The sequence below is a fragment of the Buceros rhinoceros genome, unplaced genomic scaffold (genome assembly GCF_000710305.1).
Source record: "Buceros rhinoceros silvestris isolate BGI_N320 unplaced genomic scaffold, ASM71030v1 scaffold8746, whole genome shotgun sequence".
Taxonomy (NCBI): domain Eukaryota; kingdom Metazoa; phylum Chordata; class Aves; order Bucerotiformes; family Bucerotidae; genus Buceros; species Buceros rhinoceros.
Window position 1 is genome coordinate 15,961 of NW_010419287.1, and position 15,486 is coordinate 31,446.

At 41.8% G+C, this 15,486-nt stretch overlaps 1 protein-coding gene across 1 annotated transcript in view; it reads left to right on the forward strand.

The window, feature by feature from the left end:
• The window catches only part of ALKBH8 (alkB, alkylation repair homolog 8 (E. coli)), a gene marked incomplete at its 3' end in the record, with an annotated part of 34,296 nt that overhangs the window by 14,788 nt on the left and 4,022 nt on the right, over positions 1-15,486 (forward strand). Inside the window, exon 7 of the mRNA XM_010138852.1 lies at positions 13,979-14,085. Within this exon, the coding sequence (XP_010137154.1) occupies positions 13,979-14,085 (107 nt within the window). The remainder of the gene's footprint in view (positions 1-13,978; positions 14,086-15,486) is intronic.

Consider the following 15,486-nt stretch of genomic DNA (forward strand, 5'->3'; position numbering starts at 1 on the left):
ATGGGGTGGAAATGCAGGTGCGAGATTCTCTTTTCTATCTCAGACACGTTGAGCAGCTTTGTCAAGAGGTACAGAGAAACCAAGTGGCTCAATTTTGTTCTAGCTGGTACAATATATTGTGTTTTGCGGAGTTTGCAAGATAGATTAAACTTGATTTGAAGGAGAAAAAAATGTATTACTTTGTACTTCTGCCTAACTTACCAAAACCACCAAATAGTTTGAGGGCAAAGCAGTGTGTCTTATCCCCTGATACTCCAGGAAAAGTGAGGGTCTTGGGCTGACCACTTCTCCGTTCTTGATCTGTTTCTTTGGCATCTCTCGGGAAACTGCAGAATAAAGTGAAACTTCCAGAATGTCCTGTGGCCTTGTAATGGTGTTTTAGAAATCACCACATTCCCCCTTTCTTTACAGGAGCTGATACGCTGAAAATGTTGATGAATATCAGTTTCAGTGTTGTGTTACTGTATACAACTTTTTAAATCAGAAGTTGTCATAGTAGGAGAAGAAAGGAAATGGGGTAAATTTAGTTCAGAGTGACTTTTATTGAGCTTAATGGCAAACCATGTGTCCCTTGACTGTGACTATGAACAAAACACTGCAAAACAGGGAACAGTCATTTTGTTGAGAAGTTTCTGGTTTTATTTGAGGTAGGTGTTATTTTCAGTGCCTCCATTTGGTGTCTCTAAAGATATGTAATTGTACAGTATTTCATCTTAGGAGACTGGCCAAGTTTGCAGCTGTTTCAAAAAAATTCTAGTTAAAGCCTGTGTCAGATTTTTCTTTTTGCAGGCTTGCAGCAGGAGCTTGATCAATATTGAGATTTCTGTTTTTCCACTTTCCCTAATTTGCCATTTTACATGCTGTCATGTAAGCCTTGATTCATTAGAATTGCAGAAATACAGGGGTAGCATTTCCTTAATGAGCTAAGCAGTGTTGCGTGCGTATTCAACCTGTAAAAGATTTTTCCCTTCCTGTCTGCAGTTCTTACCCCCAGTAATGAGCTAGTGACTGCCTGCAGTCCCTCCTCATCAGCTCTGCCCTGTTCTGCTGGGGGACATCCACTGCCCTGTGCCAGAGGGTACAGCGCAGTCATGGTTTTCCTGAAACGTGTGTTATGTTAGCACCATACTTGATTTATGTTGTTTTGTCCCATTTTCCCTATATCCAGCCCTGATGTGGAAGCCCTAGGCTTGTCATCCTCTTCTTAGCTTCTGCTTTTCCTCTCTGAATGCCTTACTCTGCTTCCTATCCTGTGCCTTGGCCTGGCAGAAGGCTGGTGTAAATACTGAGAACTGCTGTGATGCTCTGGTTAGGCCCCTGACCTGATGTCTGGGGCAGGGAAGCTTCAGGGTTTCGAATCAGATTTGTGGCTCAGGGTTAAGCAGTGGGGCTGTGTGTGGATCATCCTTGACCTCTGCCTCACTTCCATTCATCTGAACACATACTCATTGTGCCTTAGCCTGCGTGGATTAAGTGCCTTGGTCTGTAAAGAGAAGTCTTTACTCTCTTAAGCCTTGAAAGCAGAGCAGTATTACAAAGAAAAACTCCACTAGACCTTTTGGAATGCGTATGACTGATGGTTGTCCTAGAACTGACAGAATGAGGCACACCGCACTTACTCATCTCTCAGGTTGATAATTGACCATTTCCCCCACACTTTTGCTTCTTTTCTGTTTCCTATTTCTAATCTGTCTTGGTTAACAAACAAAACCCTGTAGCTGCTGCAGCAGCTGTTTCTGTAAAATCTCTGTTTGAGAGATTTTTCATAAGCCTATAGAAAGTCTAGCTTGTACCCAGCCTTTGACAGTGAGCACCAGTTTCATGTCTTGTATGAGCTCTAACAAGGTAGGCAGGCACGGGATATTGTTGTGTTAACTTTGTGGTCCCACTCTTGTTTTGCTTATCTTGCTGAAAAGTTGCTGGTTCAATTTAATTCACTGTTTACATTGACATTGCTTTATTTTTCTTTTAAGGGAAGACAGAAAGCATCTTACCTATTTAAGGAATCATTCTAGTAGTGGCTACTCCAAAGTCTTCCCTCTCTCCATGCTACCAGCATGATTGTAGTAGGTGAAATAGTAATAGCAATCAATATTTTAAAAGATTGGATTGGCAGATCCAAAATATCTCTTAACCCAAATAGAAGACAGTAATTTTAATTACCACAACCTAATGCTGAGTTCAGAAGTTTGTTCAAGAGAGTCTGGTGGGATTCCTGAAGCTTGATAGTGTGGTTTTCAGATCTGTAAGACATGTTTCTTGAGCTATATCCCTCTTAGAGTTAAGGATTTTATCAGCTCTTGAAAAATAATGATTTGCAGTAGTTACTATGTTATTTAGCTGGAAACCTATATTTATAATTGCACCCCAAATTTAGTTAGTTTCTTCCATTTAAAGTGGTATTTAATTTTTTAAAACTGCTGAAGACCTTCTCCATGTGAAAGGTGCCTGAGTACCACAAATTAAGTGCATCAGGCTTCATAAATCTGTCTCTCCTGTTTACATCGACTCTGTATAAATATGGCCTGTGTGTTTCTTTCTGTCCATGTCATGCCATAATGTACTGTCACTGAGCTTGGATCAGATAAAAAGACCCATCAAAATCAAGGGAGAACTTTCTGTTGATGTAATTGAAAGCTGAAATGTGGCCTCTGAGATAACCAACAAAGCCTGCAGCCCTTCATGGGAATATTTATAATAGTCCTACTGTCTTTTTTGGGAAAGCCGAATATTTAGTAAACATACTGTTCTGAGTTTTTATTTCTGTGCGGGATGTCTCTCTGCCATTCACGTATAGGATTCTGTTCACAGGTATCAACGTGTCCTGCTGATGTTTCCATCAGGCTGTTTTAACCTTTGTAAGGATCTTCAAAGCCCAGCTTTCATGTATGCTGTTCAGAGAGAACCTGTGCTGCAGTACCTATCCCTCCTTCCACAGTCTTGGCCAACTCCTGTTTTAGCCAAGGCATGCCATCCGTTCCGTGCAGCTAGTGCAGAGAGGCTTTTGTTTCTCAGGTGCTGTAGGAATCTGCTAACCAATCTTGATAAGCACTGAGATGCTACAAGAAGAGCACTGAGGCAAGATTTGTCCCCAGAACAATGATACTCGCATTAGTTCTGTAGGAGCTGTGTGGCAGAGATCTGTTGAGAAAAGACAGCGGCATGGAGATGTTACCTTTCTCCGCCACCTCCTCAGCTGCTTGGGAGGATCAAAATGAAATCTAAGCTATAACAGAGCCTGTGTTTTAAAGCTTTGTGTGTAAAAATATTCTTTTTTTTCCTTCCTTTTCATATTGGTGAGACATTATGGTTTCCAGGTGCCTCCCAGTGAATCACCAGATGCCTTACCGTATCCTGTGGTGAGTCTCCAAGGTCTGGCATTTACTACCAGTGGGCAAATAGCTCTGCAGAGCTTGGTCTTTTGTCTCCCTTTTGTTGGAGCCATACTAGCCTTCTGTCCTCTCCACAGAAGAAACTTGTCATCTGCCGTGCCTTTCCATAAAGCTGTTCCCCACTGTGCAAGGCCTAGTAAGTCCTAAATCGGTTAGAATCCTACTTCAGGGCTGAGGAAGAAAGGGCAGCCTGTAGTATGATTGCTGTGGGATCTCTGATCTGCAGAATATGCTGTGACTTGCTGAGATCTCTCTCCTGGGTCGGCTAGAGTGAGAAGTTGCCTTACTCTGTGTAGCAGTTCTATGTTTCTTACACACGGTCCGTTATTTTAGCTGCTCAGAGGGAAGGCAAAGCTGCCACTCCTCTTGGTTTGTACCACTTTGCTTTCTTCCCAGTCAGTTGGTTGCTATTTTTAGCATCCTGTGTTTTCTTTGAGTTGCTGGTGTTGAGAAAGGGACGTGGGAAGAATGTTCTTGTTGTCTCCTGAACTCCTGTGGGCAGTGGCAGCAGCGGCGCATCTGAGGCGAACGTGGTAAGAAAGACAAAAGAAATTGGAATTAGGGGGAATTTGAGAGTGAAATCCACTCGATAGCAGATGGAAAAATCCAGAGGTGCTATGAAAAATGTCACGTAGTTCCAGTTAGTTTTCTCACAGTCACACCAAAATCCTGCCTTGGGTGAAACACTTCCCGAAACGTTTGAAGTAAGGATTATGATTTTCTGACAGTGGTCATAGCTGCTCAGTAATGAAGGAAAGCTGCTGCATAATTCCTTCACCAACTTGATTCTGTTTGAACAGAAGCCGTTGTCTCCAGGCTGGGTGCTGTTTCTGTAGTGTGCTTATTTTGTATGCTGAGGCAGCGTCATTTCATTTCCAATTCTCAGACGTCTGGCTGTTACGGTTTTACTGTGACACGCAAATACACATAATGAATTTTTCAGTGGAAGCAAACATACTCTCTGAAAAGTGTCTTGCTATTGCTAGAGATTTCTAATTGGTTTTCAGGTGGTAGGAAATAGGCAGACAGATAAAAATCTTGAACAAATATTAGATTATGATGTACCAGTTTTTAAACTAAAATATTTTTTCTCTTGTTCCACTTCACCCCCCCATGTACTCTTCACCATGATACATGAACTACTTCTCAGTGGTGGTGAGATGAGTTATTTGTTTAAATATGAAGTTGTTATTTATTCCTGTGAAAAATGTAATCATTGTAATAGAAGAAAACTAACAGAGCATTTAGATTTACATTTCAATTAGTATTTTTACAGCTGAAATTGTTTTTGAGTCTGGTTTTGGACATTCTTGAAATACAATTCAGGTTTTTTTAATAGAAACTTCTCTAATGTTGTTTGAGTTACTAATTTTCTTTATTTTTTTAAGTGTTTTTAATTGCTGTGAGTGGTTTATCAGTGGAAGTTCTTTTATTCCCCACATTACTTTTAGATGATCAGTACTTGATGAACGAAACGGAATCCTGGTGCCTGCCACAAATTAAAAGCAAGCAGGCTGAACTCTGGGACATTAAAAAGACGTTATCTTTAGCTGTTGCATTTCATCTGTACTTCAGTTGTGGAATTCAATAAAGAAATCTAATTCCATTACCCAGTGATGTCATCTCTATTGTCGTAGGAGCCTATTTTAAGACTGTGGCAAATTTCATGTAGAAATGACAAGTGGTCAATAGTAATACCCACAAGTAGTCTGTAAGGAAAGAAACAAGCCTAACTTGTTAAGCTCCTGCTGTGGTGTGTGGTTTCTCTTGGTTTTGAACTGGACTTTTTATAATAACAGTAAGCGAGCGTAGCAGGTGGGGTTTGAAGTCTGTCTGCATTTATACTGTCTTTACGAATCTGAGCATTTTGCATACTGCAACGTTCTGTTACTGCTTTTTTTTCCAGCTATGTTGAGTGTTTCAGGAGGAGTTTTTCCACAGAGCTCTTGTTTCAGTAGAGTTGACTCTAGAAATATTCATTGAGGAAGTGGCAGTTGAAGCAGTTAAAAGCATGCTGGAGCCAGAGCTGTCAAACCTGTGATGCTGATACACCTGACAGAGATTCTGATTCAAGGCAGGGGGAGAGGTATGTTCTTAGTGGAGAAGCAGCCATAGGCAGGCAGCCTCTTGGTGCAGTGAAGGGGCAGTGCAGGTGAAGCTCTGCTCTGTTTGCTGGGGCAACAGGAAAGTGGTTGGAAGGAGCCTGTCTTGATGGTACAGCTGAAAGCAGTGAAAACTGGACGCTTGACAGTTCCTTGTGAGCTGTTCTTGTTCCTCCTCCTCTTCTTGCTTTGCCACTGCACACATCTTTCTGCACTGCATGTTCATGCAAGCCATCGTAAATTCAGAGCCAGGTGCTGAGGCCCTGATACCCCTGTTGAATAACTTCTGGCTGCATTATGTGAGGACGTTCATTGGGCTAATGAAGCAGGTGAAGGGAATGAGAGAAGAAAGAGATGTTGCTTGTGATGAAAATCAGCAATGTTGGAACACTGCCTATCCAAAATTCAAAATAATATGTACATGTCAGATATGTGATGCTGCCATGGGGTGAAACAGCAATTGTGTGAATTGATAAAACTATTTTCTTCGAGTGGTTTTAAAGAAGTCTTTGTGTCATGCTATGTTTTCAATTATCCTTTATGGCCCTGGGAGACATCATTAACCAAGAAGATGGCTTTCATTCGGGTTGGGGTTTTTTTTGTGTGTGTGTGTGTTACTTGTTTGTATTTTTGAGAGTGAGTTATATGCTTTTTGTCTGCTAAGGAATTACTTTTCTTTATGTATTTAAGCCATTTCTGTAAATTCATGCCTAGATCCTTGTTCCTCAGTGGATTTCCCTTTTAGAGTGAAGATGTAGAGGATTAAGAAACAAGCCTCACAGCGGTTGTACAGCAATAGATTAAAAGCTATGTTGTGTCAGCTCTTGTGAGGTATGATGCAAGAACGAATTTGGGAAGGCACAGTTTGCATGTCGTGTATTCTGGCCGTTTTCTGTTAGGTTAATGGTCTCTGGGACAGTTGTTAGGTGGAGTTGTGAGAAGGGCTAGTTGACCTTTTCTTCAGACTCCGGCTGAGTAAATTCTTCATTTCATCCTTTTGAATTACAGATGTTCAGCACTGTGCTGTTTCTATACTACGTTCTCAGTATGTAGGGGTCAAGATTATAGTGATAAGAGTGCAGGAAGAGGTTTTAATTAAGGCAGGACTGTTTTAAATAGAGTTTAAAACATCTGCTGAATCTATGCTTGGGTTTCTTATTAAATAACTCGTTGTCAGTGGTATTGAGTCCAGGATGAAGACACTGAACTTCTGGTGTTTTCAAGGACATGCGTACGTGTGTGCTTTATCCGTGAGCTCCTCTGTACTCAGTAGGGACTGAGTCAGTCCAGGCTGGGGGGTGATTCTGCTCGTAGTAATACAGACACTTAGCATCTAGTTTCACAGCTTTCAGTTTGCTAAAGGAATTTTAACAAATGTATGCCCAAATGCGGAAGTCTTAATCTGGAACTGAATTGACTGTTTCCACCCTGTGACTTACAGTTGGCTTGGATTCCCGTACTACAACGTTACGAGCAGCAAGCTGAGACCTGCAGAGGAGTGTAAGGTCTGATGAACAACCCCATTGTTTGTAGAGAGTGAGGGAAGACAGTTTTTCACTTCGCAGGGTAATGAACATGCAGCATGTTATACCCATGCCTTGAAATAACCTGTAAGTACTTGGGCTGTTCTACAACAGCTGGCGGGTCTGTGCCACACTAGTATGTGGTATGAGTGTACACCCTGAATTTTAAGTACTTCAGGTCCTCTTTCCTGTAAGTGACTCTCATTACCATAGGTGTTTTATTCCAGGTTTGGCAGTATTACCCAGCCAGGGCCTAGTTTGTCCTGTATCAGGTTTTGTTTATGTGAAGGCCCTATTCACACTCCCTTACACTGCTTCTGTTATAGAAAACTTGCAATTAAAGGTTACAGTGGTCAATGACAGGATGATAAATGTAGAATAATGGTTGAAGAGAGTCCTGCTATATGTGTATTTACAACCTTGGTAATATGGAAATTGCTGATTATAGTGTGTGTTTCTACAAGTATTTGTAAATAATCAGTTATTTAAGAAGGTGATACGCTCTTTCTGAACCCCAAAGTGTTTCTTTTTCTACTTAGATATTGAAAATCTCTTGAACTTGCAAGTTCTGGATGTGTGGAAGAATTACAGATATGCCACAGCACTGCATACACAGCTGTGGATACCAGAATCCCGTAAATAGCATCCTGCTTGCGTAGAAAGTTGTACGCGTTAGAAACCAGCTGGGTCTGTGTTGTAAAGACTTTTTCACGGGTTTCTCAGTAGACATTTGGTACAGCATTAAACATGGAAATAAGGATTATTCGCTTTCAGGACATAGGGTAATACATTAAGTGCAAGTCGAAGAAGATGTATTTGAGGACGCAGAACTTTCTTGTGATGTCTGGGCATTAAAACTTGAACAGATTGAGCCCTCAGTAGGCACTAGGATCAGGATGTATGAGTCCTCCTGTGCTCTTTCACTGAACTGCACTCCATTAGAGAGCAAGCTATACAAAATCTCAGAAATCTCCTCCTCTTGGGAAAGGAAAATGGGTGATTTCTTATATTTGGGGCACATTCTGCCCTAGCGTAGGTGGATGCAATTTCCTGTGTGTCAGTGTAGTAGCACCCACAGATGTGAGGGAAGACATATGACTGAAAGAATGGAAGAGATTGCAGAGGAGGCTAAGTCAATAAAAGAAATTAAGTGAAAACTAACAGCATTAGCCACTTGCTTTCTGTGTCCTAAAAGATTTAAGCTAAGAGCTAGGGAGGTGAGTTATTAAAGCTTGAAAATGGAATGTTAGCAAAATTTAATAAACTGGATGTTGCTGAGAGCGTGACGGAGTCTTTGTCTCTGGAATCACAGAAGGACATCAAAGTCATATGTTGGGGTTGGATAGCGTTTTCCAGAAAGGAGAAATACGTGTCTGTGGTGCAGAGAAAGGGAAGCAGTGGTAATGCAACTACTGCCTTTTGCTGTAGGGATTGAAAGGCTTTTATGTAGGAGTCTAATATTCAACACTGAGTTTTAACACAGGCTGATCTGAGAAGGTGCAAAGGCCATAGGTAACGTCCTGCCATACAAAAGAAATGATACTTTTAGAGTTAGTAGGAACTGGCATATTCGATGGGTATCTTTAATGGATTAAGTTTGTTTTCTTTTAGTCTGGCTGTTCAATCAGCAAGATTAAGTTCAGTAACCCGGGATTTAGAAAGAGGCTTTTGAAACAGAAGAGTCAGCCTGAGAAGACATACGAGTGAAGCATAAAAATTTGTAGCAGCAGGGAGAGACCTTGGAGTGGGAACAGCAGCAGTCAAAAGCTGGTGTGACACTGCCAGGAACACCAGCAGCATCCCAAGCTCTGCCAAGGCCGGGCAGAGCAGCCACCCTGTTGGACACCGTGAGAAGCCAGCAACCAGCTAGCTGGGTGGCTAATAACTTGGAACAACTTGGAGTTAGCGAACCTCAAGAGATGCATCTCTGGGTACAAAAGGAGAGCGCTGTATGTTCCAGCTAGCTGTGACAAGGCCTGCAGAGGATTGGAAGCTCTTCTGTCCAACAGGAGTTGGCTTGGAAATTGCAGTAGTTGTTGTCTTCTTGTGCACTACCTGAATCTTGTAAACAGAGCACAGACAACACGAGATTTTGTATCGCGGAGTTGATGCCATATGTAATAGCTAGGAGAGATACTCCTGTGCTGTTCAGTAGATACATGCTCCTTCTTGGCGTTATCAAGAAATCATAGCAAGGTGAGACCTCAGAGAGAAAAGTTAAGTACTTTCTGTGTATTGAAATAGTTTTCAAACGTTCATATGCTAGACTTCAACTAGGAGGAAAAAATATATAGATACTTAAAACGACACAGAAAAATCAGGGAGATAGTAATTCGTTACACAGATGGAAAATCACGTTCCAATTCTGAAGAAAGAAAATGTAGAAAGTATATTAAGCATCTGACTAGCATCACGATGGTGCCCAAGCAGATAAGCAGGCTTAGCAAGAGATGGTGTGTTTTGGCATAAATCAGATACGGGGGAGGCCTGTGCATGTGTCGAGAGATTTCTGAGGTAAGCAGTGCTGAAGTGTTTCATCATCATGGTTATTAATGTTCCACTCATTTTCTGAAGTGTGGCTAGAGACCGTGATACAGGGTGTGAATATCAGCATAGGTTACGTAAGATAAATCTCCTATGGCACGGGTTATTCATAGAAGATAATCCCATTCTTGTTCCCCTTAAAATTCGGTGTTTTTCTGAATTCCAAATTTCAGAATTAAGCATGGGTTTTGTGGTGGAAGTCGCTGTGTGTTACTGATTGATTGCCTCGGAGTCCTGTGTAAGCCAGCTGGCTCTTGTCTCTGCATAGAGCCCCTCTGTGTTGTTCAAGCTCCATGTGTGGGCTTTAAACCTCTCAGCTGTCTTTGAAGTAGACGTTCTTTTTCATCTGTTTTACATGTGGGAAACTGCTGTGTAGGCTGATAATGTGTCTTTGCTCTCTGAAAATTCAGTAAATAATGTCATAGACTTGAGAAGCATTCCACATGGTACTTTTTTCGCTTTAGAATGTGTTTTGTCTAAGGTAGTCTATTAACATAAAATCCAAATTGCACCAGAGACAAAGCTTGCAAAACCGATGTTGTCGATCCACACTGTAGCAGTGAAATCCTTATTGACATTGTCCCTATAGCCCTCTCGCGTTATTTTTGTTTTGCCTTTGGATCGTTACTCGATAGACCAGTCATTCACCTCCATCCCTCTGCTCTTTCATGAAGTGCAGTACTGTTGCACTGAAAGGCAGTGCAGACTTCTCATTCCCTGAGGAGTTAAGAAAAATGTGCTTTCTTCCCTCTTTCTTTTACGCTGGATTCTGTTCTGTGTTTTGTGTTTTCTGTGTTTTATGCCACAGAAACAATGTTCCTGGTGTGGGTGTCCCTTTGATGTTTAGACATCTTTGAAGGCCGTTTACTGCTTCATGCTCCCTCATCATGAACACTCTCTTAAGTAACCTGGCATCATGACAAGTTATTTAAAACTGCAAGTTGATACTGGCTGTTTGTTTCGTTTAAGTTTTTTGGTATATTTAGAGGCACACTTTTTCCATAGTACAAAGAAAGAAGGTTAAAGTTATATAAGATCAAAGTATCCACTTTGGGTTTTTTATGTAATCCCTTGACCATCCACCATGGGCTAGCTGGAAATCTGATCTTTATTGACTCTGCCATCTAAGAGAAAAAGGAAAATAGGTAAAACCAAAAATAGTAATTGGAAATAGCGCCTGTGGAGCAAAGCTGTCGTGAAGCAGATTGATTCAGCAGTGGCAGAATTGCTTTATTGATTGTAAGTCCTTAGTAAATTAAAAAGAGGAGCAAATGCGTTAATCTTTTGCGTGCGTGTGTGTGTGTGTGACAGTGAAAATTTAGAATGTTCTGCCAGGTTAAAGACACACATAGGAGTGTGGGAATGTTATCTACTTCAGTCAGTAACAGGCTTGTCGGAGATTAGAATTCTTCCAAAACTCTTCTGGGTTAAGTGTTCTTTGCTGTACCATAAACAAAGGATGGAAGAAATATTCTTGCTTGGTTTTTTAAGCATTCAGGTCCAGTTCTTCTGATAAAGAAATGTATTTCGCTAATTTTCTGCAGATGTTCACAGTAGGTTCCTTAAATTCAATTTTCTGTCTGAATTGCAGTGTCCAATTTGTTGTTAATAGAAGAAGTGCAAACCTTTAATATATTCTAGCTGAGGATCTCTGTCAGCATCATAAGCAAAAGTCAGTTTTGGATTTGGATTTTTGACTCTTCCAATTACTGCGAATTACTTAATGTCATTGCCCATTTGCAAGAAATTCATCCTTTATTTGTATTTTCCTCCCCAAATCATCACAACTTGTCCTAAGGATGAGATTCATTTAGAAGGGGAGGAGCCACACAGTGTGAGATGATAGTACAGAAGCTTTTTCTCCGTGAAAAAGCGGGAACAGCGCTGGGATCCGGTGCTGGTGAGGACTAGACTTCACAGGTGTTATGTAGATAGTCTGCTGGGTTTCAGCCTCAAATGCTGCACCATCAGAAGTTTTGTTTCATGGATTTCTTGTTGGTTTAGCATAGCTGAAATTCAATCAGGAGGACATTCTCTCCTCTTTTACTGTCTGTTTTCCTGCCACTTCTGCCTGAAAATCTAGCTACCAGAGATAGTTCTGTGGCCTCTCATTCTCGGCATACTGTCTGTTATGGAGCACTCTGAACTTCTGCTAGTTTGGATGCCCAGTTGCTGGCAGGAGAGGGTTTGAGGATTAATTTCTGTGAAGAGTCTCGGGGTCTGCAGTCGGTGGTGTCAAAGGGATTGGAGATGCATAAGGTAAAGCAGTGGAGAAGGCAGGGAGCTGTTTCCCGCTGCTTCATAGAGAGTCGCCAGCCTGGCACGCAGAAGTGAAAGAGAATGAGGGCCTCTTCCAGGCCCTGGAGGTTGTTGATGGGAACTGAAGGTGTAGGAGACTCCATAGAGGTCTCTTCAGTGACTCTTGGAGAAAGTGCAGTTCTTGAACTCTTATCTGCAAGAACAGAGCTTTGTAGCTACTGCTGACTCAGAAGGAGGGTCGGTGGGGTTACTGAGCCTCCTGGAAGGAATCTGGGTAGAGTCTCATGTTCGCTTTATTCTGACATACTTCTGAAGAACTCAGTCTCTATCTGTCTCCCAACAGCAGTGAGACAGAGCGGTAAAAGACAGACTGAGATATTATCTCACCCATTCTATCCAACCACTTTGCTCACCACTTCTTTTCATGCTTTTCCTTTCCATACATGCTGGTCTTCATTAGTTTACCCCCTGGTTTCTTTGCTTTGCCAGGTAGCTACGTCTTTTTACAGAGGCTTGCACCCAGTGGTGCCTTATGGGACAGCCTCCCCATCAGACCGGCAAAGCTGCCGTGTTTTCTCCCTCTTCACCCCATGCTTCTTTGAGGATATCTAGAAGAAATTGCTAAGTGTAAGGGAAGGAGTACGTTAGCAAGTGGCTGCCTTTCATCTGTGTGTAGCTATTGAAATGTTTCATAGTCAGGTAGGCTTTATTCCTGTTCCCCCATATATCTCTTCCCCTGTCAGCCCCACTGTTTGTCACCCTTGTCATTTCCTGCTTTAAATTTAGATAGCTCAACAGGATAAGCTGTGTCACTCTATGTAGGTGGTACTACAGCATAAATCTTTTTCCTGAAAATGTAAATGCCATTGCAGTTTGCTCCAGTGTGCACAACATTAAATAGTAAATGTTGTAAGTGGTAATTTGTAGTGTTTAAAAGTCTTGCTTATTCAGTTTCTGTCTTGCTGGTTTTTTGTGCTGAGTGACTGATCACTGCACCACTGTTTTTTCTTTGTTAAACGCATCTGTATGCAGAAGCAGAACTGTTTAATTTGTTTCAATCTGACATACTGTAGAAAGTCTGCTTTAAAATTGCATACTTAGTAGGTTACAAATCAGGTGGTAGTGCTTTCATGGTGCTAATTCTCCAGTGTAACTGGAGCTGCTGACGAATAGATTTTGACCACTTTTTTTTTTTTTTTTTAAAATCTTCTGTAACTCGTTTGGCTTGCTTAAATTACCTTCTCCTTATTTTCCACAGCAGGAGTTTCTCTCATTTGGGAAATGTAAAAGGATAACATTCCTAACCCAAGCAAAAGCAAAATGTAGCACTGCCATCTGGGCTGTGAAACTGGAATAAAGCTGAAAGCATTACCTCGATATATTGCCATGGCTAGAAGCCAGGTGGCAAATAATAAAAGGATGGTCTGGTAGTTGGCATGTTAGTCAGGATCTTGGGAGACTGCATGTGCTCGTGCTGCAAACCTTCATGAATGTGGGCAGGTTGGAAATTATTTCTCCCACCTAATCTATCTAACCTAGTTAGATAACCTAATGGTTCTCTCAATGTTAGGTATCTACTCTGAGTTAATTGTTCCAGCTCGATCTGCTGTGACTGGATAGGCATTTCCAGAGGGCGTAGGGTCATTCCACATCAGTTAGCTCCATGCTTTAGACTAGGATGAATCACGCTGTGGACATACTTGTGTGTGTCTCTGCATGGACTTCACAAAATGCAGTAGCTGACTGCCTTAGCCCAGGTACCTGACTTTCAGATGCCTGAGTTACAGCAAATGGGCCCTCCCTTTCTCTTAGGCAGCTGCTTTTACTTGAGGGATACTAATCCTTTCCCACCTCACAGGTTCACACAGAGATTAAATGGTGCTATCATATTCTGTGAAAAGAAAAAAAATACATTTTTAGTATTTTAATTATCTATATATACACATATATTTGTGACTGCCTCAGATTTTTGAAGACAGTGTTGAAAGGACGAGATCTTAAGGACGGAGACCTAGAAGCTTTTGCATCCCTAGAAAACACTTAGCTGTTCGGTGGCAATATTCTGACGAGCATGTTAGAGGCAAACAAAGCTAGGACCCGAAAATGCCTGGCATGTATATGAAGCTCATTCATGGTGGCTGGTTTTGTTTCTTTTTAGATTGTGATGGATTTCAAACACCCTGATGGCCACACGGTGGCAATTATGCTGCCCCGATGCAGTTTATTGGTGATGGCTGGAGAATCCAGATACCTGTGGACACATGGGTGTGTGTAAGAGTCCCTGCATTGCTGATTATAGAAGAATACTATATGTTGTTTGTTTGTTTCGTTAATGACATTCTGTATTTAAAATTGCTCTGAATGAAATCAAGTCAAGTTTAATATGCAAATTCACTCCTGTGCTAGATGCTGCTCAGGTTAAACTGAAAAAATTGGGGATTTTAGGGAGCTAATTGCCAGTCCCAGAGCTGCAGTTCCCTGCTGCTGTCACAAGTTTCCCTCAGAAATGGCTCTCACATCTGCGTGTGAAAGTTCTCAATGACTCTGAGCTGGCAAAGAATTGATTGTAGTGCAGTTAGCTTCACTGTTTCCTCTCATTTCAGCCCGCATCTTTTCCCATCGGATCACATATTCCAAAGGCTTTAGAGAAGGGTTGCTTTGAGAGAGCAACTTCACCTTCAGAGGGCATAAGGGTGACAAAGGGGAGTCTTCCTGAGCTCTTGCCAGCTGCTTTAGAAACATTTTAACTACTGATAAGGCTGCATTGTACTGAGCAGGTTTGGGATCCTGGAATATAGATTTGTCGAAATATACCTTGAGGCTTTGCTTATGACAGAGTTTAAATACGTGCTTTTGAAATCATGCACCACTGGGAGATACTTACAATAGGAGCCCTGAAATCAGCAAAAAGGCTAAAACCTTGGCGAGCCGTGACAATAATGCACTTCAGGAGAACACAGAAACCCTCTTATTGAACAGAAATGCTCATGGTAAATGTTTCTTGTTTGACCCAAGCCATCACTAGTTTCAGCAGTCAGTTGGAAACACTAATTACATTCTGTGTAAATTAAACTTCAGATCCTTTTATTGGCAGATTTTCTGCCTTTTAACTTTACTAGTTAATTTGTATTATGAAGAGGGGTGAATGTGAACTCCCCAATGACCTTTACATTGCTCATTTTTGATAGAGCACTTATACTACCTGTATATTGCCTCATAAATAGCTTCAGTAGTTTCAGCTGGTACTTCTGATGTGCATCAGTATAGAAGCCCAGGGCAGTGAGGCCCTTTGTTTCTTGGTACACAAGACTTAACATGGATACCAGCATTATACAGGTCTATTCTGTCCTGTCAAATACTGTCAATTATCCTTTGGAAAGGTTGTCTACAACTCTGAGAACAGTTTCTATGTTGGTGATGTTGCTAGCCAGGAGAGCTGGGAGAGCAGCCCCAACCCCAGCTGTTAGGCAGCTCCACGGCGCCGTGCTGAGGCCGGGTTGGGATGTCAGTCTGGCGATCAAGGCCTGGGTCAGTGGAGCAGTGGCCTGGCACAGAAAGAGCTGGGGGTGCATCTGGGGCTGTAGCTGGGGCAAGGCCCAGCAAGACAGCCTCTGTTTAAGGAGGGATGGCCCTTGCTGTCTTCATGACAAGTTTCTCCAAGGCCAC